Genomic DNA, 26809 nt, shown 5'->3' with positions numbered 1-26809 from the left:
AAAAATAAAACTTGAAAATGGTTTGTTGGATTGAAATGATGTCTTCGAAGGTGCTTGAGGTTATTTGAAGAACTTTTGCAAAAGAAAAACGCTGAGGGTAATATTCATCGCGAAACAATGTTAGATGTCATATAATTTTAACTTTTCAAAAACCTTATCCTTCGATTTTTTATTCTTTTTTTTTTGGAAAGCTGTCTTCCAGCCTCAAAATTTACCAAGTATTTGACTTGGTCAAATTATTTTTTTCTACTTTTTCTCGAATTTTTATTTTTAATCGATTTTCAAAACAAGCAAAAGAAACATTTTTTTATTTTGGATATCAAAAATAGATTACACTTACAGGTTTCAATGAAAAAAAAAACTTATTTTACTGTTCTACAGTTTTTATTAAAAAAGGATCAATTGTTTCTCACACATTGAAATTTCAGACCATCTCACATAACGTTCAACAAGGTCGAATTTCTTTTTTTATTTATTTTTTATTTAAAATCGTTGTAACTTAAGGCGAAACTGGAAGCATTTTCTCAGGGTATCTTCTGATTTTTTTACGCGGTAGAAAATGTTTTTCGTTTTTGCAGAAATCATTTTTTAGGGAAATTTTGTTCAAAAATGGTTTTTGCAAAAACGAAAAACATTTTCTACCGCGTAAAAAATTCAGAAGATACCCTCATCCATACTCTACATGTACACGAAAACCAATTTTGAAAATATTGCTTCGTTTATTTAATAAAAAAAAAATCGAAAACCAAAAAACGATGAAATGCTTCCAGTTTTGCCTTAAGTATATTTAAATGTAGTAAAAGACATGTATTGTTTTATTTTATTAGAAACTGTACGTGAAATCTTTTTCAAATTAAAAATCCTTTTTTTCTTTTTGACTGCTTTGAAAAACAATAAAAAGTAAACATTCAAGACAAAATAGTTAAAAGCAATTGACCATCCTGGGATTCTTGGCAAATTTTGAGGCTGGGAGTCAGCATCATACAGAAAAATAATAAAAAATCAGAAGGTTTTTTTTTGGAAAATTTAGATCCGCGATGAATATTATTCACAGTGTTTTTTTTTCTAAAAGTATTTCAAAAATCCTTAAATTTCTTCGAAGACATCATTTCAACCCAACAAACCGTTTTTGGGTTATTTGTTTTTAAGAATAGAATGTTTTCTCGAGCGTCATTAGGTGAAGAATATTGCAAAACAAATAACAAGAAGAATGTTTTCAGATAAAATCCCATACATGAGCAAATTTTCATTTGAATTGGTCACTTCTACGCGGTTGGAGAAATCTTCTTGTTCTTTTTAAGACCCTTGAAATATCGTATTATACCATGAGTAAACATTGAATCGAAATCAACGACCGTCATACCGCCAAATTTAATAGAATTTATAGAATTTTTACCGGCCATTTTTTTCGGAAAATTATTTGAAAATTCTTAGGCAATTTAGTTGGTAATTTCTCCGGCATTTCCTTCAAGAAATTTCTCAGTAACGCCTTTGAAAATTTATATGGATTTGATTGGATCCCCTTTGAACATTTTTTAGAAATTTCTTCGAAGAATCTTTTGGTATATTCTTTTAAAAAAATCATCGGTCATTCATATGTTAACTGCTTGAACAATTCCTTATTTTTTTAAGCAACCCCTCCAGAAGTTGTTACGGAAGTTTTTTTTTGTCAATCATTCGAGAAATTTCTTGGGATTTTTTGCTACTCATTTTGGAAGTTTTTGGTATTTTTTGCAATTGTTTTAGTTAATTTATTTACCCAGCAATCCAACCGACAATTCCTCATAAGAATTCCTCTAATAATGCAATATTTATTATTGTAATAAGGCTGATTTTCTCTTATGACACCCCCCCCCCCCTTTGGGATTTTAGGTGGAATTAGTGTCGCCGAGAAAATATCTTGAAAAATCCGAGGAGTTTGACGATTTTGCCTAATTGTTTGGGTAATTTTCCATCAAATACATTTATTATTTATCACCTCCCCCCCCCTCGACAAGTCAACGAGGAAAGTGACAAAAAAAGAAAATTAGAATTGTTCCGGCCTAAGGGGGAATTTCTTCTTGTTTCTTCTTCTAGGGGGGAACTTGTTTGTAAATTTAATTCGCAATATTTTTGGGCAATATTTTTGGGCAATATTTTTGGGCATATATTCTGTAAATCATTTAAGAATTACTACATCAATGTCTTTCGGAACTCCGTCAGCAGTTTCTTTGCAAAGTTCTTTTGGTAATTCCTTCTACAATTCTTATGCATTTTCAGACAATTTGAACGCAAATTTTCCAGCAATGTTTTTGAAAATTCACGCGGTAGTTTCTTTGAGTACATCTCCGGCAATTCTTATGGAAGTTGATATGGGGCTGTCCATTAATTACGTAAGGGAATTTTTGCGATTTTCCGACACCCCTCCCCCCTTGTAAGATTTTTTGTATGAGAACCCGAAAATTTTTGTATGGCGCGTAAGATTTTTCATACCCCCACCCCCCCCCCCCCCCCCCCATAAACCCTTACGTAATTAATGGACAGCCCCTATGAAACTTTCTTTATGAATTTCATCAGCAATTTCTATGAAAATTCCCAAGGAAAATATATGTGAGGTTTTTTTTTGATATTTCTTTAGAAAAATCTGAAATTCTTTCAGAATTCTTTGGCAATTCCTTTATAAATAACTTTGGAAAATCAGCCACCAATTCCTATAAAAGTTCCTTCGAAAATTCCCTTTGTAATTCCTTTGAGGAGCCATTCAGCAACTCTTTAATGATGTCTCTGACATTGTCTTTGAAAAACTTTTTGGAGATTACTTTTCAATTCTTTTTTTAGAACCCTTCAGAAATAGTTTTAGCGTATTCTTTTGAAGGTTCTTCAGATCTTTTTTGTGGAAATTTCATCTGTTAATTCTTCGATAAATCAATCCTCAGAATCCTTTTCCGAAATTCATTTAAAAATTCCTTTCGCAACCCTAAAAGGTTTTCTATCGTCATTTTTTTTTTAATTTCTCGATATTCCCTATAGGAATTCCCTTAGCAACCCTATTGGGATTCTTGCAGGCAGTTTTTCGGAGATGTTTTCGGATTTTTTTTTCTGTGATAGATCGGACAAGAATTCTTGTGGAAAATGATTTTGGCACCTCAATTTTCATATTCCTTCGACTTTCCGAAGTTGCAGTTCTTTTGTGATTTAGTTCTAAAATAAATTCCTTCAGAAATTTTAATTGGAAATTTCGGCGTTTAGGTTATGAGAAATATCTAAAGGAATGATCGAAGGAATTCTCGAATAAACTGCCGGAATTCCCTTAAAAATATTGCGAAAGATTGTGGATGGAATTTATAGCATAATTGCCTGATAATTTTCCAAAAAAGATGACTTATAGCATATCTAGTTAAATTACCAATTTTTTTTTTAAAACAAATTGAAAGGGATTACCGTGGGTTTCACCAGAAAAAAAAACCGAAGAAATTTATTAAGAAATTGGCCAAGGAAGTCCCTAAAAACAAAACAAACAAGTTTTGAAAGAATTATCCAATGAATTTTCAAAGAATATGGTTAAGAAATCCTTAAAGAAATAGCTCCAGAAAAACTGCGTTTTATACTTAAACATTGTACATAGGGTATGTGTGCCATCAGTAATCTCACGCTTCCATATTCATCCTATTCGAAAACAAGCGATTACGGCACCGATTCATTCCGTTCTTTTTGTTTTCATGGGTGCTCACTTCTAACAAAAAATACAAAAATAAGAAACAAAACCAACAGCGCTTTAATCCTTGGTTTTTTTGTAGGATGAAAATGGGAGCCACATGCTTAAGAAGGGAACCAATACCCTATATTAGTCTTAAAATCTGAAAAAAGCTCAAAGGTTCCAAAATTTAGCAAATCGAATGAAAAATGACCGAGTTATAACAAATTGAAACTAATGTTCGCACTGTTTAGGAGGCATGGCAGTGTTAGGAGTGTTTTAAAAATAATGTTTAATATTTTCCGTATTTTTACATTTCATTTATTATGTCATGATATTTTGTTTAGTAAACATATTTTTTTCGATACTAGAAATTCTCCTTTATGGTATTGGGAACTCATCCCAAATATAAGAAAATCGCCTGTCTCCTCTGATCATGTTTCCATTTTTAGATGCACAAAAATCTGAGTGAGCTTTTTTTCAAGAGATTGCATATAAATACCACCAGGCATTCTTCTAGAAATAGGGTGACAAAGGGTATTATCGGCAGGTTTGTTCTCTTCGTCATGGGGGGTTTTTGTGGGCCAAATTGCCTGAAATTTGGACGTATAACTCAGCTTAGTTGGGAAGGATTTGAGGCCAACTTTGAGATCAACAGGCTTCAAAAAACCCCCCATGACGAAGAGAACAAAACTGCCGAAAATACGTAAGTTCCCCTACTTTCACAAATTGTTGAAGAGATTCCTTCGAGAATTTACAGAGAATTCCCCCACGAGTTCTCACAGGAATTTTTTGAAAAATCTTCAAGAATTTCTTCAAACATTACCACAGGCATTGTTCGTCCAACGGGCTGAACCTTTTTGTTGTGATTTGAGATGGGAATAAAACACGGCTAATTATTCGCCGTTCTGCCATGGCGAAGGCATATAAACTACTAATTTATTGGTATCATTAATGGGTATACAGATCATGGTAAGTGTGTATTTGTATGTGTATTGTAATGTGTTGTACAAACAGGCATTTTTCAGAATCGTCCACAATTGTTGGAGAAATTCTAAAAACAAACATTTATTCAGAAATATCTCCTGGGATGCTTTTAGATTTCAAAAATCATTAAGCAATTCCTTCAGAAATTCTTTTCGGGGTTTTCGGAAAATCTTCCTCAAACTACTTTAGAAATTCCTGCTGAAATTCATTAAAAAATATCCAACGATTTCATCAGAAAACCCTTTGGAAAACCCCATAGGATTATTTTTTCAAAAACCTAGCATTCATCCGAAAATTATTGATTCCTGATTTTGTTCAGAAATTACAGTTAGTACTCCTCTTGAAGTTTGTCATTTTTTAAATTTTGCATGAATTGATTTTTCCGAAAATCCGTGCAAGAATTTCTTCAAGAATTTCTCCAGGGACTCCTTAAGAATACCATTCAGAGATTCCATTTGAAACTCTTCTGTGTTTTAAAAAGAACTTCGCTTGGCTATCGTTCCAGCAGTTTCTCATAAAATTTGTTCAGAAATTCTTCAGAAAACCATAAGAATTTCATTTGCCATAGTAATTCTTTCGCGAATTCGTTCAAACAACCTCGACAGGATTTGGTAATATTCTTCAGGGATTGCTTGAGAAATTCTCCCTGGGATTCCTTCAAAAATTTTACACTGAATTTCTTCCGACATTAAAAAAAAAGTTTTGGAAAACTTCACATGAATTGCAGAAAATTTTCGACGCTAGGATTCTTGGAGAAAATCTTCCATTGATTTTTTTTTCAGAAAGTACTCCGCGAATTTGTTCGGAAAACCAAAAAAGATGTTTTAAGAAATTCTTCCAATGTGTTTTCTTGGGTTTCTTTAAATTTAATCAGCAGATTTCTCTGAAATATCGCAAAATCTTCCAATGGTTCCAATCCTCAAGAACTTTTCCAAGGTTTCCAAGTTACAGAAGAGTCACGGCGGCGCAGGTTTCTGTTGTGCAGAAGTCACTGTGATATACTTCTAGCAAGTAAGTGATTAATTGTTAGAAGTAAGTCACAGTGACTTCTGCATAACTAAAACCTGCGCCGCCGTTATTCTTCTGTGACAAGTGTGTTACTTGGGTTGCGTGCAGAAAATCTTCCAGAGATCCCATCAAAAATTTCTCCAGATATTCGTTTAAAAAAATGTTTCAGATAATCATTCCGTAGTTTTTGTCTCGGGATTCCTTCAAAATTTGTGAAAATTATTTTTAGAATATAATCCAAGGATTGCGTCAATAAAATTATTCAAGGGACTCGTTTGAAAATTCCTCTTGATTTTCTGTTTCATATTCTCCAAGGGATTCTTTCACATAATATTTTGAAAATCCTCAAGAGATAATATTTTACTTCAGCAAATCTTTCATGAATTGCTTCTACAACTGCTGCATAGATACGTTTTGAGAATCCAAAATCGTCAACCAAGAGATTACTTTCAGAAAAAAGCTCCACAAAGTCCTTGACAAAAATTCTCAAGAAATCTTTATGCAAATCTTGATGAATATCTATAAACTTCGTCAAGCTTCGAGGGGGTGGGTGGTGGAGTTGGCAAAGTATGACAAGACGTTCAAAATTGTCTGAGGTCTCATACAAAAAGTGGAGTAGGGGGTTAAAAATGGCCTTTTTTACGTGACGTACTTTATGTAAGTTCTCTTGTATGGATTGCTTCAGACATTCCTCCGTGAATTCATTCAGAAAATTGACTAAGTAAGCTACTGAGATTTCACTACAGATTTTTATAGAATTTTCTCGAAGTATTCCTCTAGAAAACAATCCATGGACTATCTCAGAAATTCTCTCATAGATTCTTACAAATATCTCTCCGGAGATTCTCTCGGAAAATTTGCGACGGATTTCTTCAAAAACTCTTCCAGCGATGTTTTCCTTAAAATCGGAACTTTAAAATATTTTAAAGAAATTTCTCCACAGCTTTTGTCATAAATTCTCCCAGAAATGGCTTTTAAAAATCTTTCAATAATTTCTTTCAAAAGTTTCCAGATAAAAATTCAGAAATAGCTAAGGAATTCCTTCATAAAATCTTCCAAGGACTTTCAGAAGTTCCTCCAGTATCCAGTATATGCTTTAGAAATTCTTCGTTAGGTTCTTTGAGAAATTCATTCATCCTTCTTTACACATTTCTCCAAGGATTCTTCGGGAAAGTCTTGAATTGATTGCTTCAGATGATCTCCCAGGAATCCTAGAAAATCCTTCAGAAATTTCTCCTTTTATTTAATTTTTTTTTCAGATATTCTTCCAGAGATTGCTTAATAATTCATACAGGTATTCCGCCACGAACTTCTTCAGAAACTCCTTCAGAAATACAAGGATTGCATTGTAAATTTCCGATGGTGAAGGAACATACCCAGTCTTTATTTTAGGGGATTCCTCCAGATATTCTTGCATGATTTTTTCATTGGTTCAAGCAGGATTTATTTCAGGAAATCCTATGGAAACTCATATAGAGATGCCCTCATGAATTCTTCCGAATTGCCAGAAATTGAACCAGTATTTTCTCCGAGGATACCTTTAGAAATACCTCCTCGGCTTATTTCAGGGATTCACTGAGAAGTTTCTAACAAATTTACAGATATTTATCCATTTTATCCTTTAATGATATATCAAGAAGTTCTTTTAAAAAATTCTCAAAAGATTATTTTAGGAACACCACCGATATTCACATGCAAAATGGTCACTGGCAGAGGCTGTCAGTTAAAAACATTTGAAGTGCTCATAGAACACTAAGCTGAGAAGCAGGCTTTTTCTCAGTGGGGACGTTACGCCAAAATTAAGAAGAAGAGAAGGAATAAGAATAAAATAATCGAATTTCTTTGCATCACCTTTAATTTTAAAGCCCTACACATTTTGAGCATCTCTTACAAGCACCGTTACAAAGTAATTTGGAACTTCTCTCTTCTTCAAAAAGCAATCATTCTTACCACTCCTTCCATCATTATTGCAACCACCCCCCCACCGAACCAATTTCCCAAATTGTCTTCCACCATCTGCTGAGCTTACTGTTACAAAATATTGCACCAGCACGACAGTATCGGAAGGAAGGAGCCCACCCCGCTTCCTCCCACTTTGCCTGCACTCCAACGAGGTCCTTATTCCTTCAGTGACAGAATTTTTATTACTTTTCTCAAGGATCCTCCCTCGTGTTTGTCTGTCTTCCCCTTGTGTCGCTCTGAACTGACTGAATGGGAGGGATGCTTTATGTTTCAATTATTCCACCCGCACAATTCCGCATCGCTCAGCTCCATTTGATAGTCCTAGCTCCATCTCCGCAGGATAACAATTCCACATTGCAGCGCGAACGCCAAGCCAGGGAGCGTGCAATTTTCCCACCCGTTCCGGTTGTTGCCACAATAAGGACCCCAAGATTAATGATAGTGTGGTCGTGGTCTGGTTTGCTGCCACCACAGCCATAACATTTAAGTAGTGATTCGCACTGCGGCGCCGCCGCCACCCCGTGATAATTTGTTGGCACCATTAAAATGCACTTGTTCCCCCCTCGGCAAAGCGAATATTTGACTGTTAACAAGTTTTTAAAATGCATGAATTATGGTAGAGCAGCCACTTTGGTTCGGGTGACAATCCTTTCTGTGTGGGAACGTCATAAATTATTCATTTCGACTAGTTTCTGGGTGGGGGGTATGACCTTTTGGGGTGAAGTTTTCCTCGGTCTTATGCAGAGATTACGTTCTGTATTTGTGTCACTTACTTTCTTGGAAAGTTTTCTGAGTTACATCATAGAGGAATTCTGGAGGAATCCTGACAGGAATTCCAGAGAAATTCTGACAGGAATTCGGGAGGAAATCTGTCAGCAATTCCGGAGGAATCCTGACAACAATTCCGGAGGAATCCTGACAGCAATTCCGGAGGAATTCTGATAGAAATTCCTTGAAAATTCTGACAAGAACTCTTGAGGAATTCTGACAGGAATTCCAGGGGAATTCTGACAGGAATTCCATGGGAATTCTGACAGGAATTCCAGGGGAATTCTGACAGGAATTCCAGGGGAATTCTGACAGGAATTCCAGAGGAATTCTGACAGGAATACCAGGGGAATTCTGACAGGATTTCCAGGGGAATTCTGACAGGAATACCAGGGGAATTCTGACAGGAATTCCAGGGGAATTCTGACAGGAATTCCATGGGAATTCTGACAGGAATTCCAGGGGAATTCTGACAGGAATTCCAGGGGAATTCTGACAGGAATTCCAGGGGAATTCTGACAGGAATTCCAGGGGAATTCTGACAGGAATTCCAGGGGAATGCTGACAGGAATTCCAGGGGAATTCTGACAGGAATTTCAGGGGAATTCTGACAGGAATTCCAGGGGAATTCTGACAGGAATTCCAGGGGAATTCTGACAGGAATTCCAGGGGAATTCTGACAGGAATTCCAGGGGAATTCTGACAGGAATTCCAGGGGAATTCTGACAGGAATTCCAGGGGAATTCTGACAGGAATTCCAGGGGAATTCTGACAGGAATTCCAGGGGAATTCTGACAGGAATTCCAGGGGAATTCTGACAGGAATTCCAGGGGAATTCTGACAGGAATTCCAGGGGAATTCTGACAGGAATTCCAGGGGAATTCTGACAGGAATTCCAGGGGAATTCTGACAGGAATTCCAGGGGAATTCTGACAGGAATTCCAGGGGAATTCTGACAGGAATTCCAGGGGAATTCTGACAGGAATTCCAGGGGAATTCTGACAGGAATTCCAGGGGAATTCTGACAGGAATTCCAGGGGAATTCTGACAGGAATTCCAGGGGAATTCTGACAGGAATTCCAGGGGAATTCTGACAGGAATTCCAGGGGAATTCTGACAGGAATTCCAGGGGAATTCTGACAGGAATTCCAGGGGAATTCTGACAGGAATTCCAGGGGAATTCTGACAGGAATTCCAGGGGAATTCTGACAGGAATTCCAGGGGAATTCTGACAGGAATTCCAGGGGAATTCTGACAGGAATTCCAGGGGAATTCTGACAGGAATTCCAGGGGAATTCTGACAGGAATTCCAGGGGAATTCTGACAGGAATTCCAGGGGAATTCTGACAGGAATTCCAGGGGAATTCTGACAGGAATTCCAGGGGAATTCTGACAGGAATTCCAGGGGAACTCTCACAGGAATTCCAGGGGAATTCTGACAGCAATTCCAGGGGAATTCTGACAGGACTTCCAGGGGAATTCCGACAGGAATTCCAGGGGAATTCCGACAGGAATTCCAGGGGAATTCCGACAGGAATTCCAGGGGAATTCCGACAGGAATTCCAGGGGAATTCCGACAGGAATTCCAGGGGAATTCCGACAGGAATTCCAGGGGAATTCCGACAGGAATTCCAGGGGAATTCCGACAGGAATTGCAGGGGAATTCCGACAGAAATTCCAGGGGAATTCTGACAGGAATTCCAGAGGAATTCTGACGGGAATTCCAGGGGAATCCTGACAGGAATTCCAGGAGAATCCTGACAGGAATTCCAGGAGAACTCTGATAGAAATTCCAGGGGAATTCTGATAGAAATTCCAGGGGAATTCTGACAGGTATTCCAAGGGAATTCTGACAGGAATTCCAGGAGATTTCAGACAGGAATTCCAGGGGAATTCTGACAGGAATTCCAGGGGAATTCTGACAGGAATTCCAGGGGAATTCTGACAGGAATTCCAGGGGAATTCTGACAGGAATTCGTGGGAAATTCTGACAGGAATTCCTGGGGAATTCTGACAGGAATAGGACAGATCGGTGAAATACTAGATTTGTAGTAATGAGCTGAATTTAAGTATGGTCAGAAGGTCAATTCTCTGTTTCTGCAATGAAATGGTGCAAACAGCGTGGGTATTATGATTCCTTGCCTAATTTGATGATGTTTAAGCAAAACTTTAGGCAACAGTGTTGTTGTTTTCTTCATTTCTTGCAACATAAACAACATAGTTATCCAAAGTTTTGCTCAAACAGCATCAAATTAGGCAAGGTATCATAATACCCACGCTGTTTGCACCATTTCATTGCAGAAATGGAGAATTGACCATCTCACCATACTAAAATTCAGCTCATTACTACAAATCTAGTACTACACCGAACGTGCCCCATTCCTGGAGAATTCTGACAGGAATTCCTGGGGAATTCTGACAGGAATTCCTGGGGAATTCTGACAGCAATTCCAGGGGAATTCTGACAGCAATTCCAGGGGAATTCTGACAGCAATTCCAGGGGAATTCTGACAGCAATTCCTGGGGAATTCTGACAGCAATTGCTGGGGAATTCTGACAGCAATTGCTGGGGAATTCTGACAGCAATTGCTGGGGAATTCTGACAGCAATTCCTGGGGAATTCTGACAGCAATTCCTGGGGAATTCTGACAGCAATTCCTGGGGAATTCTGACAGCAATTCCTGGGGAATTCTGACAGCAATTGCTGGGGAATTCTGACAGCAATTCCTGGGAATTCTGACAGCAATTCCTGGGGAATGCTGACAGCAATTCCTGGGGAATTCTGACAGCAATTCCTGGGGAATTCTGACAGCAATTCATGGGGAATTCTGACAGCAATTCCTGGGGAATTCTGACAGCAATTCCTGGGGAATTCTGACAGCAATTCCTGGGGAATTCTGACAGCAATTCCTGGGGAATTCTGACAGCAATTCCTGGGGAATTCTGACAGGAATTCCTGGCGAATTCTGACAGGAATTCCTGGCGAATTCTGACAGGAATTCCTGGCGAATTCTGACAGGAATTCCTGGCGAATTCTGACAGGAATTCCTGGCGAATTCTGACAGGAATTCCTGGGGAATTCTGACAAGAATTCCTGGGGAATTCTGACAAGAATTCCTGGAGAATTCTGACAAGAATTCCTGGGGAATTCTGACAAGAATTCCTGGGGAATTCTGACAAGAATTCCTGGGGAATTCTGACAGGAATTCCTGGGGAATTCTGATAGGAATTCTTGGGTAATTCTGACAGGAATTCCTGAGGATTTCTGACAGAAATTCTAACAGGAATTCGGGGGGAATTCTGACAGGAGTTCTGACAAGAGTTCTGACAGTAACTTCGGGTAAATTCTCACGGGAATTCTGGGATCGTCATGGTAGGAATTCCGCGGAATTCTGACTACAATTGGGGTTTTAAATTAACAATAATGTATTGACTTTTTGATTTTATACGAAAGAGCACCTTTTTCTAAGCCTGTATGATTTTTTTCAGATTTTTATAATTTTATTTTGATACCTAAATTCAATTACAAAGAGATTTTTTGAAATCACCTTTTGACAGCTGGGCAACTGCTTGACAGCTCCGCCCAGTACAAAATGCGACGAGGGGTGATTCGACAAATCGCTCCCATACAAACTTTAAATCGATTTTTAAATAGGTTCCCGGGCACCAAAATTCATGAAAATTTGGATTTCGGCTCAGTTTGGCATGCAGATTCGGAATATGAAATTATCTCAACACCACTAAAGAAGCCAATTCAACGTGAATTATGACAAATCTTCACGGGGGATTCTAAAAAGAACTGTTGCAGAAACCTGATAGGAATTCCAGAGGAATCCTGACAGGAATTTCGAAGAAATCCTGACAGGAATTCCGGAGGAAATCTGACAGGAATTCCGGAGGAAATCTGAAAGGAATTGCGGTGGAATCCCGACAGGAATTCCAGAGGGATCCTGACAGGAATTCCAGAGGGATCCTGACAGGAATTTCTCAGGAAAGAGACGAACCAGCCAAGGGCTGAAAGTCTCTCTAATAAAGACAAATCAATCAATCCTGACAGGAATTCCTGAGGAATTCTGACAGGAATTTCGGAGGAATCCTGACAGGAGTTTCGGAGGAATCCTGACAGGAGTTTGTGAGGAATCCTGACAGGAATTCCGGAGGAATCCTGACAGGAATTCCAGAGGGATCCTGACAGGCATTCCGTAGGGATCTTGACAGGAATTCCGGAGGAATCCTGACGGGAAGTGTGAGCGACCATTACTTTGTTCGACTTTTAGATAAAACTCCTCCATACACTGTTTTTCGATTGCATGCTTCTGAGCTGAAAGAATAGCAAATGAGTGTATCTGAGTACAAGTGAGTGTTTCCATCCCTGGGTACTGTCTTCAAGTATTCCGGTTGACAATCGTTGGGTATTAAACGTAAATTAGTAAAGTAATGTTATTTAAGAATTGTGCTAAAAATTCCTCCACAGTTTCATAAACAATACGACATTATCACCAAGCTTCCAGAAACTTCTTTTAATTATTCGCCTTTGGCAGAACGTAATTCCCGAAAGCTCCCCTCGCCACGACAAGGTAAATATTTACGTAGAGAAAAGTTAACCCCCCATCACAGAGAGAGAGAGAACTTCAAGAACTGGCGGCAGTCATAAAACTTTCCACATTGTGCACAGTCATCCATCCCCCATCCTGGGGAGGCACTCGTCGCTTGAGAAAAACTTTCAGTTCAAACTTCAAAACTCCAAATGGGATGAGACACTAACCCGTTCATTTTGCTTCCGGCTTTTTTTTTTTGTTTCTGTTCTGGTTCTCGCCGGAGCGAGAAAAACTAATTGCAAAGAAAAGTGGAAAACTGGCGGAATTATCTGCCCGGACCCGGACAAACACAACAACAGAGTTGAAGTTTCGGGCAAGTTGCGTAAATATTAACTCACGATGATCTAGGCGGAGGACTGATGGTTTATTTCTGGGGGTTTTGCTAATCAACGCCAGTTGTACACAAGTTTGTTGCGGATGTTTCTTGTGGAGGAAGCCGGAGGTGAAGTTTTTGCTTGATTTGCTTCAGTTCCGTTTGAATTTTAATTGCCATGAAATTTGTTTTGCAAAATAATGTTAAATTCGGAAACGTTGTCTTAAATCGTTCCTTGATGTTTAAACCTTAGACAGAGTGATGAATTGTCTTGTTCTAGGGCTTATCAAATTGACATTATTTTTTTAGGAACATCTAATTTATTTCTTCGCGTAGTAATGATGTAACATTTAGAAAAAAAAAATAATATAATAGAACAAAATATTGTTTTCCAAAAAATACTCATTATTATCGGCATGATTGCTATTTAACTTTTTTTTTTAATCCTGTGACCTTGTTTGTGTACACGAAAACCAACAACCTACATTTCCACAGCAAAATAGAAACTAAACTTTTATCACGCTTTTCAGCATTAAAACATGTTTAGTCAATACCGGGCATTCTATAAACAAACACATTTCACGCATTCTGCTCTATTACAATAGCATAGCAATTCAACGAACCACTCATCTCTGCTACCAATCGCAACATTAGATATGCACTTTGTGCGTACATAACTAACTCGGGGGATCCATCACCAATCAAAACTTTTCCCGCCGATCGAACCCCCAGAACGACTTTCCCCGCTGGCTGATTTGCAATGCTAATTAATAATGCATTTTTACACTTTCTGTTTCCTCATTCCATCACGCTTCCGGTTTGATTTCCGGGGCCATTTTCCATACATAGATCACACGAGCGAACGCACGAAGAGCTAGAACTGGTGTACGAGGAGCTGTTGCACATTGCCGCCCTGTCGCACCTGTCGACGTCCATCAAGCGGGAACTGGCGTCGATCATCGTGTTCGAGGCGCACGCACATGCCGGCACCGTGTGTAAGTATATATCTATTTAGTGATACACTCCCGTGCAAAAGTTTGGGGTCACCCCCTCGAAAACATGGAAATGTTTTTCGGTCATATCTCAGTCATCTTTCATTTAATCCACTCGTTCGTATACTCTTTCGAAAGATAAAGAGTTAGATTTGATTCGTAGGTACTTTTCACAAATTTCATATGAAATTTTTAGTATGAAAAGTTTACCTAAACTTACATGTTTTTCCTAAATCTGTACGAAATATTGTTTTCCGTGTAGTTCAAAATTGGGTCGACCAAATTTCAAAATTAAAGTTGCATTAGAACCCTATTTCTATCCTCTTTGAGAGCCATTCATTAGATTTTAGCGAAAAAATTCATAACATAATTTAAATGATCGAGTTAGGTTTACAAGTCACCGTGCAAAAGTTTGGGGTCACCCCTTAGTATGCTGCATCGTGCAAAAGTTTGGGGTCACCTTCCAAATGAAGTCTGAGTCGGATTTTTATTCATATCGTCATTGTTTTTGGTGCAACTCCAATTCCTTCTTTGATATTTGAATGGCAAGACACAAAAATGGTTATGAAATGTTCATAAACTAAGCTCTAGACTAATTTAAGGTAGAAAACGGTATATAAAATCCATACTAAACCAGCTAAGTTCGTTATATAAAGTGCAAAAGCGATGGAAGTGAGATAAAAATGACTAATTCGTGAATTCTACCCTATATAACTGTAAGTGTTATAACCACAAACATACCATTACCCTAAAATCCATAAGTTTCAGCAATGTTACATATTTTATTTTAATAAATATGCCATATCAAAAAAATATCCCTTTGCTTTGCACCAAAACCCAAAATCTCGAATGTAATAGTACATTCCGAGAAATGTCATTCGTTGTTATGGATTTTGGGGTAATGGTATATTTGTGGTTTTAACACTTACTGTTATATAGGGTAGAGTTCACGAATTAGTCATTTTTATCTCACTTCTATCCTCTTTCGCACTTTATATACCGAACTTAGCTGATTTAGTATGGATTCTATATACCGTTTCTACCTTAAATTAGTCTAGAACTTAGTTTATGAACATTTCATAACCATTTTTGTGTCTTGCCATTCAAATATCAAAGAAGGAATTGGAATTGCACCAAAAACAATGACGATTTGAATAAAAATCCGACTCAGACTTCATTTGGAAGGTGACCCCAAACTTTTGCACGGTGACTTGTAAACCTAACTCGATCATTTAAATTATGTTATGAATTTTTCCGCTAAAATCTAATGAATGGCTCTCAAAGAGGATAGAAATAGGGCTCTAATGCAACTTTAATTTTGAAATTTGGTCGACCCAATTTTGAACTACACGGAAAACAATATTTCGTACAGATTTAGGAAAAACATGTAAGTTTAGGTAAACTTTTCATACTAAAAATTTCACATGAAATTTGTTAAAAGTACCTACGAATCAAATCTAACTCTTTATCTTTCGAAAGAGTCAAAGAACGTGTGGATTAAATGAAAGATGACTGAGATATGACCGAAAAACATTTCCATGTTTTTGAGGGGGTGACCCCAAACTTTTGCACGGGAGTGTAGGTATTTTGGGCAGGACTACCTATTAGGAACAGAGTCGTTGGCTTACATTTATGTTCATTACTAATTGAATAGGATGTTCTAGGAACTCACAATCAGAATTTGCTAAGGTCGGAAAGTTCGACTAATCCATCCAAGCACTGTAGGCTCAGTGTACAAGATATGGCTATAGTACTGGAACCTCTTTTTATGCACATGGGACGCATAGGGGGCACATACATTAGAAAAGACATAAAAAGGGGGAAATTTGTGCCTAAATTAAGCTTGGTAAGTTTGGGCTTTGATGATTGTACAAACGTTTCTCCAACTATTTTGAATCAGCCTTCATTTGAACAAAAGCTGATCACAAGATGTACAATCTTTTATTCAGCTCTTAAACATCTAATTTTGGTGATTTTATTCAATTGTTAGCTAATTTGCGGTTCATTGGAAGGCTGATTTAAGGCTTATTATGCGCTTAATCAATAATCAAAAAAAATATTAATTGTGTAAAAATAAAATAAAAAATACTTTCGTGAGCTTATTTTTTCCTTAAGCTCCGTCTATTGCCAGAAGAGATGTTTAGGAATGTATAAATTAATCTGTGGTAAAACTGGGAATTGAACTCGGTCCTCTTGATTTATAGTCACTCACCTTAGCACCTACACCACACACAATTGTAAACATATCCTCGAAAACAAGAGCATTACTTGAATAGTCAAGAACATAAGTTGAACTAAGTCTGTTTTGAGGCTGAATTAGCGATGTGGACATCAGGAGAACATGCTTGGGTCAGCTGTCAAAAATTATTTGATTTAGGGTTGAACAACGGATGATTAATTCTGCATGTTGGTGTGTGTTTTGAAGCTGGTTACCCAGATGAATAATATTCTTTTCAATTTGATATTCAGCCATCTATGTATTGCTGATTAAAGAGGTTGAACGAACCATACTTCAGACTAATACACAGCTGTCATTGTGTTCAGCCATTGACACCATTAACCAGCTATTTTTCAGCTAATACCCTCACTGTTCAGCATTCATTGTTACTTGGGAATCTAGTTCACGAGACTAGATCTTGCTCCTGGGCATCTGAGATGGGCCTAAGTGGGTTTCCTGAAAATTCCCAGAGAGCCCAAAAAAGAGGTTTCCAAGGTGCGTCATGTGCGTTTCAGGGGATTTCAGGAGCCTTTAAAGGGCGTCACAAGGGGTTTGAGGGGCGCTTCAAGACATTACAGAGAGTTTTAGGGGGCTTCAGGAACCTTTTAAGGGCAATTCTTGAGGTTTTTGGGCGTTTGATAGCATTTCAGGGGCGTTTCATGTGATTTCTAGAACCTACTAGAGGCGTCCAAAGGGGTTTCAGAGGCATATAAAATTTATAATGATGAGTTCAAGTGCGTTTTAATGGGATTACAGAGGTTTCAGGGGCGTTTCGAGGCATTTCAGGTCAGGGCCATATCAGGGGATATGCTTCAGAAATTCCAATAAATCCCAGATGAATACCATGAGGCTCTTCGAAACCACCGAAAACGCCTCTTAAACCTGCTGGAAATGCTCTGAAACTTCCTTAAATGACCCCGGAATCCCCCTAAAACCCCCTCGGACCCAATGTAATGCACCCGAGACCCTCTGAAATCCTCGAATACGCCTGCGCAAAGCCTCCGGAACCCATCGAAAATCATCTGAAACTTTCTGAAATGCCTCCAAATTCCTCTTTACCCAACCCCCCCAGACCCCATGTAACGAACCTGAGAATCTCCGAAAATGCCTGCGTAACGCCAAAATGCTATGAAACTTCAAAATCCTCCTGAAACCGCTTCGGACTCCATGTAACGCACCTGAGACCCTCCGAATTCTCGTAAACGCATCCGTAACGCCACTGAGTCTCGCCGAAAATGCTCTAAAACTTTCTAAAATGCCTCCAAAATCCCTTTAAAATCCCTTCGGTTCCCATGTAACACACTTGAGACCCTCCGAAATCCCCCGAAAACGCCTCCGTAATGCCAAAGAATCCCTCCGAAAATGCTTTAAAACTTCCTGAAATGCCTCCGGAATACCGCTAAAACCGGAATCTATGTAACACACCTACGACCCTCCAAAATCCCGAAAACGACTCCGCGACGACCCTAAAACCAGCTTCAATGCTCTGAAACTTCCTGAAACGTCTCATAAATCCTTTTAAGACCCACTTGGACCAACTCGGATGCACGTGAGACCCTCGGAAACCCCTGAAAACCTACCTGTATCGCTTCAAAATCCCGTTAAAAATCCTCTCTACAATGCTTTCCAAAACCCCCTGAAACCCCCGAAAACCCCCCTGAGACCTCCAGGTACCCCGCTGAAACCCCTTGGGACCACCTGAAACGCCCCTGAAAGCTCCCTTTACTGTCCCCTATAAACACCTCTGACCGCTGTTGCAATAGTTGCAATAGGCCCCTATGTACAATATTGGTCCTGAGTAACTAGCATAGCAAGCATAGCATAGCATAGCATAGCCGACCGTACACATCCTGGGGTGGCTGTCGATAGAGACGTTTAATGCGCCAGAAAAGTTGCCTGGGACTTGACAAACCTTTCATTTAACGAACTCTCGACACCTGGCCAGGTCCTTACGATCAGCGGGGATGGGGAGGAAATGTTGATATCTACTCAGAATATGTCCAAGAACTTGGCCCACTTCATAGATATCTGGAGTTGGAAATTGGATAGGGCTTAATGGGGTGCTTTCCTTGGCGAAAAAGCATATGAGAAATTGTCATGGTTTAATCATTTACCTGGTTACCACTGAAAAAGTAAACATAAGCATTAATCAAGTCGCACAAATTCGTAGGTAATACAACAGCCCTAGACCCCAGTTACGAGGATTGCCTCCTTCCCGTCAGATACAATAACACAAACTTATCTCTGACTTTTCGACAAGACTGACGCAATCCTCCAACAGTCGAGAGTTGTCCTGGCCTCGTCCTTACGACTGCTGAGGAATATGAAAGGATGGTTAGTTAGACACCTAAGAAAGGTGTAGAAAGTTCTACGACCTCTCAGGCCTAGGTGTCAAGGGGATATGGGTGTTGTTCTAGGTGTTGTTAGTGGAAGGGTACTCCAAAGGATGCGGTTGGGCAACGTTCAGGAACACCATTATTAGACTGCTTCGAATTAGTAATCTGCCAAATACGCCCTGGTTTCCTTGTCATCTTAATGGCATTTCTTTGAATTACTTGATTTTTCGGTTGAGAATCTGAAATATTAGATAATATCAACATTGATGTCGAATAAGCTACATATTAGTGATACGCTCGCCACAGTTATATATTTTTACAATTTTATTTGTATCATACAATAAATTTACCTGAACCTTGCTGAAATAAAACGTTAATTAGCAGAAAAATTGAAACAAAAATATTAAACAAGCTTCAAAAAAGTGCATCAAACTTTGATCTTGGAGCATTTGTAAACTACTGCCTGATTACTTTAGGCAGGAAAATTTCAAGATCAAAATTTGATTTGGTAGATCTTACGCCGCAACGCACCATTCTAAGGTGATCTACCCACGTTACGGAACTACAATATTGGTCCTGAGTAACTTGCACTAAATTTAATTAAGAATGCATAAAAATAACATGCATGAAAAGAGGTATTAGTGTACCTCAAATTCGTCATACTTAATTATTAAGCTTTACCGAAGCAAATCAACCAGAAACATTTTGTGAACAAAAGATCACGTTCACAAAAGATTATTTCACTCACATAAACTCCAAAATTTGCTTAAAATATCGAAGAAATAAATTATTTCCCTTAAAATGTCGACTTCCTTGCACCTTGCAATTATTTCAAATCGCATAAAAAAATGCATGCAAATAATGCGAATTGGAACCGAAATAACAAAATGTGCCCATAATTGGTACATGATTCCTATTATTTGGCACACGTCGTAACAAATGAGGATTTTTTTTTATTATCGTACAGTCTCAGATTTTCATGTAACTTTTTCCACAGGCAGGGCTCATGGATACGTGAACGAAAAAAAATTGAGAAAAAATCAGGGTCGCCTATTTTCCCGGAAAACTCAGGTGGATATTTGTTGTTTTCCCCTGACACTACTTACTTTGAAAAATCATAATTCAAGAGTGAAGCATCGTAGAAATAAAGTTTTTTTCAGAAAATTAAAGGAAAAGGAAAGGAAATCTCAGAAATCCAAAAAAAATATGAACTGGAAAAAGTTTTCCTCAAAATTTTCCACAGTTGAGAAAATTCGTAAAGAAAAGCCGGAAAAACAATGCTCGAACTCGTGGAAAATTTTCAAAAAATATTTTTGAGAAGATAATTTCATAAGCTTGAATTGCTGAAAATTTTGGAATGCACTTTTTTTTCGTTTGCGAAAATGAAAGCAAATTTTTTTCAGGAATCCAAAAAAATATGAAGTTGAAAAAGTTTTCCACAAAATTTTCCACCGTTGAAAAAAATCCTAAAGAAAAGCCGGTAAGGTAAGGTTTCCTGAAGGATCCTAGGAAATATTCATGACGGAATTCTTCAAAAAAAATCTTTGAAAATCCCTGGGCGAATTCCTGGAAGAGTTCTTCGAGGAATTCCTGTAAAATTTCTGGAATTTCTGGAGAAATGCCTGAAAGAAATCGCGGAGGAATCCCAGGAGTAATTTTTGGAAGAATATCTGGAGGATTTTCTGCAGGTTTCTGGAGGAATTCTTCGAGAAATTTCTGAAGAAATTCCTAGAGAGATTCTTGGAGAAATTCCTAGAGGAGTTCTTGGAGGAATTCCTGGAGAAATTCCTGCAGGAATCCTTGGAGGAAAACCTAGAGCGATTCTTTGAGAAATTCTTGGCAGAAGTTGTGGATCAATAATTGGTGGAATTCTTGAAGAAATTCCTAGAGACATTCCTGGAGGGTTTTTTGTAGGATTTTTTGGCAGAATTCTTGGAGGAATTCCTGGAGGATTTTTTCCTGGAGGAATTTTTCCTTGAGGAACTGTTGGAGGAATTAATGGCAGAAATTCTTGGAGAAATTCTTTGAGGAAAATTGTAAGGGAAGTCTTGGGGGAATTCCTGAAACATTTTTTGGAGGATCTTTTGATGGAATTTTTGGAGAGATTCATGTAGAAATTCTTGAAGTGATTCCTGAAAGAATTCCTGAAGGAATTCTTGGAAGAATTCCTGGAGGAATTCTTGGAAGAATTCCTGGAGGAATTCTTGTAGGAATTCCTGGAGTAGTTCTCGGAACAATTCATAGAGGATTCCCTATGAAAATTCCTGGAGGAATTCGTAGAGAAATTCCTAGAGGAATTCTTGGAATAATTCCTGGAGTAAATCCTGACGGAACTCCTGGAGCATTAGCTGGAGAAATTTCTGGAATATATTCTGGAGGAATTCCTTAAGGAATCCCTCAGGAATCTCTTGAGGAATTCCTTGAGGTAAGACTGATGGACTTCATGGAAGTATTTCTGGAGGATTTCGTGAGGAAATTCATTAAGGAGTTCTGGAGGAACCCTTGGCTGAATCTCTAGAGAATTTTTCGCAGTTGTTTCGGGGAGAATTTATGGAGGAATCTTTGGAGGAACTAGTTGAGGAGTTCCTTTTTGAGGAACAGAAATAATCGTGAAAGAATTACATCGATAAAGTAAACAGATACAAGAATAGTGCTTGTAGGACTTGTCTTAATTCCATAATAGTTTGGATGACCCCTAGATCACCAAGTCAATATTGCTTATTTATCAGATTTGCACTCTGAGGCTCTAGAAGTAGCGAAAGTTATATTCAAAGAGCACTCGTTACAATGAAAATATACAAAGATTCAAAGATGCAAAATATCACCTCACGAATGCTCAATCAACTTATCACTTGTATTTTTATCGCTTGCGATTGAACTGCACACTGATCAGCGATGACCAGAGGCAAAGAGGTGGCAAAACGAACATGATGTAACTCACAAACGATTTTGCACACATCTGTCAGTGCCGCCACATGCTCACCCGAACAGCCGAACAACACCGAATGGGTTGGTTTTAGAAGCTACGACACGAACGCTCGACACGCACACAGAAGCAACATTCGCATGTACCGACACCACACCAATAACGTTCCCAGCCTACGATGCTTCGCGATAAGCTGATCGAAAAGCATCGAAAGGGATGAAAAGACAGGCTTGGCTGGAACGCAACAGCTCAACGGCGAAAAGGAGCAGCCACCAATGCTGATCAGCATCGAGTCCGTTCGTGTGCTATTCGTACGGGAGGTTGGTTTGATAAAGCGAGGTAGGGTCAAAACGTATTCGTTGTCGAAAGCGAATCGCATCATTACGCGAATGTTTTCACCAAATAGGGTATATGTACCATTAATTGGCCTAATTTGCAAGCTGCCTTGACAATTTTGATCATAACTCATGAATTAATAGCACTAGAAATAATATGTTGACGTTATTGCACACTCCAGGCAATGCATGTTTTATCAATTGGAAGTAAACTAACGTTAATATTTAAGAATTTACTTAATTAAGCTCAAAAGATTCGATGCGATGGTATGCAACGTTGGTTTATGGTACAAAAATTGGCCTATTAGTGGATACAACGTTGGCCTATTGCTTATAGAACCACTTATAATCTTATTTTTTAATATTTCTGCTGAAGTATTATCTCTGTTTGTTCACCAATCTTGCTTTTACATTACATTTTCGGAGCCAAATTTTCAAAAAACTATAAATAAATCACTTAAACTAAAGTTCTTTCTTAATTTAGTAACGAAAACAACGCAACCCCATTATTGTGTTATATTTTTACAGTCACCGCACACAAAATCTGCCTTCCTGTTCGTTCTTTCTGGTTCTTACGCAAGCAATGTTGTTGGCGCCACTTTATCGGTGTTGTTAGCGTCACTTTACTGATGGGCCAAGATTTGGGTACATAGTGAAAAAAATGTCCTCAATATTCGGCCCACATTCAATTTGTAAAATAGTTATTATTCGTTGAAAACAAATATACAAGTTCAAAATAGCGTCTTTGACCGTCACATCAAATGTTCAGTTATTGAAAAGTTGATTCGAAATGTGCCAGAGTCATGCCATTTATGATCATGTGTATAGACTACTCACTTAGCCGAAGAATCATGGCGTCTACAAAAGCTAAACAAAGAGACATTTTCATTCATTTTTAATACTCCAAAGTGCTTAAATTTAAACGAAATGTTACAGTTGTTTGGCGCTTAGCTTTTCCGATATCCAGTTATGCGTGTTTATTTGAGATTTTGGTTTATGTTGAGATAGGCCGAACGAGGGGACTAGGCCAACGAAGCATCCCGATACCCTAGCAAGCTTGCAAAGATTTACTGATATTGCGACCCATACATTGGGGTCCATTAGAATTCCTGTGGACACCCAAATAGTAGCACATAGAAATACTCGTAATATTTTGAGGACAAAAGACACAATCGTAAAAGAATTATGCCGATAGAGTGAAGAGAAACAAGAGTAGGAGCTATAGACCTTGAAGGTTCTAATACCAGAATAGTTTGGAATATCCCACAAATGTACCAAAAGCATTATAGTTGTACACTGAGTCTCCATCAGCATTATTGACAACATTCCACGAATATGTTTACAATTAGAGCATGATACAGTATTGGAGGCCATTTGTATTTCACTGAATGTCCAACTAGCACAATATCGAGTTGCTCGTAGCATTGCGAGGTCTAATGAACATCAACGTAGTAATACATTGCATGTCAAGGATCAGTCAAAACTAGTAATGATTAGCAATATGATGAAAATCGAATAAAAACATGTGGATTTAATAAAAAAAAATTAAAAAAAAAAAACACGTAATATCGACTGTCAGCAAAATGGGGTGGGTTCAAAGGGGAGAGGTACCATGTATTTCTTAGCATAACTATTCCCCTTGACTATAAAAAATACTCCAGGGTAAAATGTTTTAAAACAAAGAAAATATTGCATTTCTACCAAAAGAAGATCGTCCCGGGTGTTCACGGGTTAAAAAATTTCAGAAATTAAGCAAAATACTCTTCAAGGGAATCTCCTTACAGAGGAAACTCCTTTGATTTTCTTAGAAACGTACTTAAGAAATTTACTTGAAACGTTTTACATAAATTCTCAGAGTTTCGTCAGGAAATCATGTCTGAAGGTTTTCAGGGAAAGTCGTCTTCATTGCCTTGCTAAGAAATTACGCAAAAACTAAAGGCAAAATTTCCATTAAGGATTTCCACAACAAAATCTCCTGAAAATTTTTCGGAAATTCGTCGAAAAATCCTAAAATTTCTGCAAATGTCCCAGGTAACCAATTAGCATTTGAATAAGCCGTATTTCTGTTTTATATCTGCATTTGATCTGCTTACTGCCGTATGATAGCAGTTCGACTACTAAACTGCCCTATATTAGCAATAGAAATGCTACTTAAAATCTGACAGCAGTTATGTAGCATTTCAGATGCACGGTATGTTTTGGTCAACAAGCAGCATAACTGCTACATTAGTGCCATAAAACTGCTAAGTGGGATGAGTGCTGCTAAACCCACAACACATTTCCACTTTTTAATTTACGTGCCCCGGCTGTAGATGCCATTATTATTCGCTTGTCCTGTCATTTATAGATTAGCAACTAAAAAAACATGCTTTGGCAAATAAATTCCATGGTTTTGGCTACTTTCCAATGCCCGATTTAATTATCAGCACATGTCGAGCACATAGCATATCTGACGAAGCAACTGCCGGTGTAATATTCAAGCTTCAAACTGATAAAAAAAACCAACGCACATTATCTAATCATCTATAGCTTACATCGTAGCGCGGTTCAGCACCATCGTCAACCTGAGGATCGAGGGATCAAATCCTAATTCGCCGAAATTAGCAAAAAATACAACAACAGAATTTTAAAACGTGCCCCCAAGCCTCAAAAGTTGCACAGGAGAGTGAGGATAAAAATAGAAGAGATAGGGAAGCCGTAAAATGGGCAGGGGAAATTTTTTGATTTTATTTTTGACAAGCATTTAATCAGCTGTATATTGGGCCAAAATCTACATTTAAGTAGCACTTATGGCGCATATTTATAGGGCAAATTAGCATTGATTGACCTGCTGTAAAGGCGCATTTAGTTCCGAATTAATGCCATTTTAACTGCTTAATGGTTAACTGGGGTGTTTCTCAAGTACCATAAAAAATACAAAAAAAATACCATAAATGATCAGAAATGACTGTAAGTTTCTACCACAGTTTCAACCAGTGCTGAAAATGTCATTTCGACATATCTAAATTCAACCACATCCAGCTCATTTTAGGAGCTCAACCTAAGAATATGGTATATGAAAAACTTGTACGACTAGAGCAGTTCTACAAAGTCACGGAAAAACGCTTTTTTAATATTCAAGGTAAATGTCACGGACTACCTTCGAAAAATGCCAATTGATATTCACCATGAATATCATTGGCATGTTTAGAAGGTAGTCCGTGACATTTATCTTATATATTCGAAAAACATCGGTTTTTCCGTGACTTTCTTGGACAGCTGATCTAGCCGCACAAGTTTTTCATATACCATATTCTCAGGTTGAGCTTCTGAAATGAGTTGGATGTGGTTGAATTTAGATATGTCGAAATGACATTTTCAACACTGGTGTTAACATAATATTCTTAAGGACAAGGATGGGATCATTCATTTGCAATAATTTACATTCACTTGCTGTTAACTTGCTTCAGAAACATCGCAGCAAAAATCAATGTATGGAACACTTGTTTTACCCGAAACTTTGTAGAAGAATATATTAGCGTAAAATCAATAGTTAAGTCAACAGAAGGCAGCAAACGCATCTCTCTACGGCGTGAATGTAATTTACATTCACCGCGTGGAGAGTTGCCTTCACAGCTCACTCACGACTTTGGTATGCGTGTGCGACCCCAATGTTATTCGGCAAACTTTAAGATAAAACTACAAGGTTAAATTCATCCATACGTTGTTTTTCGATAGCATGCTTCTGAACAGAGATAAAAGCAAGTGAATGTAACTCTTTGCAACTGAATGGCCCCATCCCTGCTTAAGGATATTCATATTGTTGTTGATTCTGGAATTCTCTGAGATTTCTAGGTTTTCCTCATACTTAACTCCAGGTTTCACAGTTTTTTTAAGTAAGTAGTTAACAACCTGTTTTAGCGTTTTGCTCTTGTTCAATATTCTAAAAAAAAACAAACAATCAAATGGATTCGATGCTGAATCCCGCTTTAAATATAATTAATAAGAATTATTTATGTACGATTCGAAATAGAAACGAAATACTTACTGAATCGTATAAACTACAACGCGTGACTGACTGATAGTGTTACAGAAGTAAACGCGAGAGTTAAAGGACCAAAGTACCGTACCATTACCAATCGCCGACGATGTATGTACCTAATTGCTAGAAAATAGATAGACATTACCATTAGCTGATAGCAGTTTCCCCAGTGGCATACTGCAGCACATCGGATAACCGGGTCACTGCCATAAAAATTACGATTATTACCCAGAGCGAGTGTACGAACGAGCGTGTACTAGCATATATAATTACACATCACGAATAGCTTCCGGTAGCTAGGAAGGTGACGCGAATGAAAATGCGCGGAAGAGTGCAATCGACCAATTTGGAAAATGCATCACGCTTTCGCCTATCCACTACACCTTCAGGCGAGCGCGCGGGTGACAGGAATTCTGGAATTTCCCACCCGGTGTGAGCGTGCGGCAACGTTTGTAGTCCTCGCAGGCCGAAGGGCAAAAGCTGACAGCGTCGTCATCGTCGTCGTCGACTATCTTTCCCGTCCATATCGGTCCATCTATCTAACAGAGAGACCCTTGGATATGCGGGAGCAGAATTGTCGGAATTTCAAAAGTGATGACGATGACGATGATGATGGTGCAATAGATAACATAAAACCAGTGACTTTTCAGTTTTGCGAAGGTTTTTGCATGG

General features: G+C 38.2%; 1 protein-coding gene across 4 annotated transcripts in view; it reads left to right on the top strand.

Moving 5' to 3' along the window:
• LOC109423294 (rap guanine nucleotide exchange factor 4) overlaps window positions 1-26809 on the top strand; it is a 957479-nt gene that overhangs the window by 755759 nt on the left and 174911 nt on the right. For all 4 annotated transcript variants that reach the window (XM_062854198.1, XM_029870605.2, XM_020077464.3 and 1 more), the window contains one exon: window positions 14159-14304. In XM_062854198.1, the coding sequence (XP_062710182.1) occupies window positions 14159-14304 (146 nt within the window). The remainder of the gene's footprint in view (window positions 1-14158; window positions 14305-26809) is intronic.

Source organism: Aedes albopictus, chromosome 2 (assembly GCF_035046485.1).
Source record: "Aedes albopictus strain Foshan chromosome 2, AalbF5, whole genome shotgun sequence".
Taxonomy (NCBI): domain Eukaryota; kingdom Metazoa; phylum Arthropoda; class Insecta; order Diptera; family Culicidae; genus Aedes; species Aedes albopictus.
The sequence above is the reverse complement of the archived record's forward strand: the minus strand, read 5'-3'. Positions and strand labels throughout refer to the sequence as shown.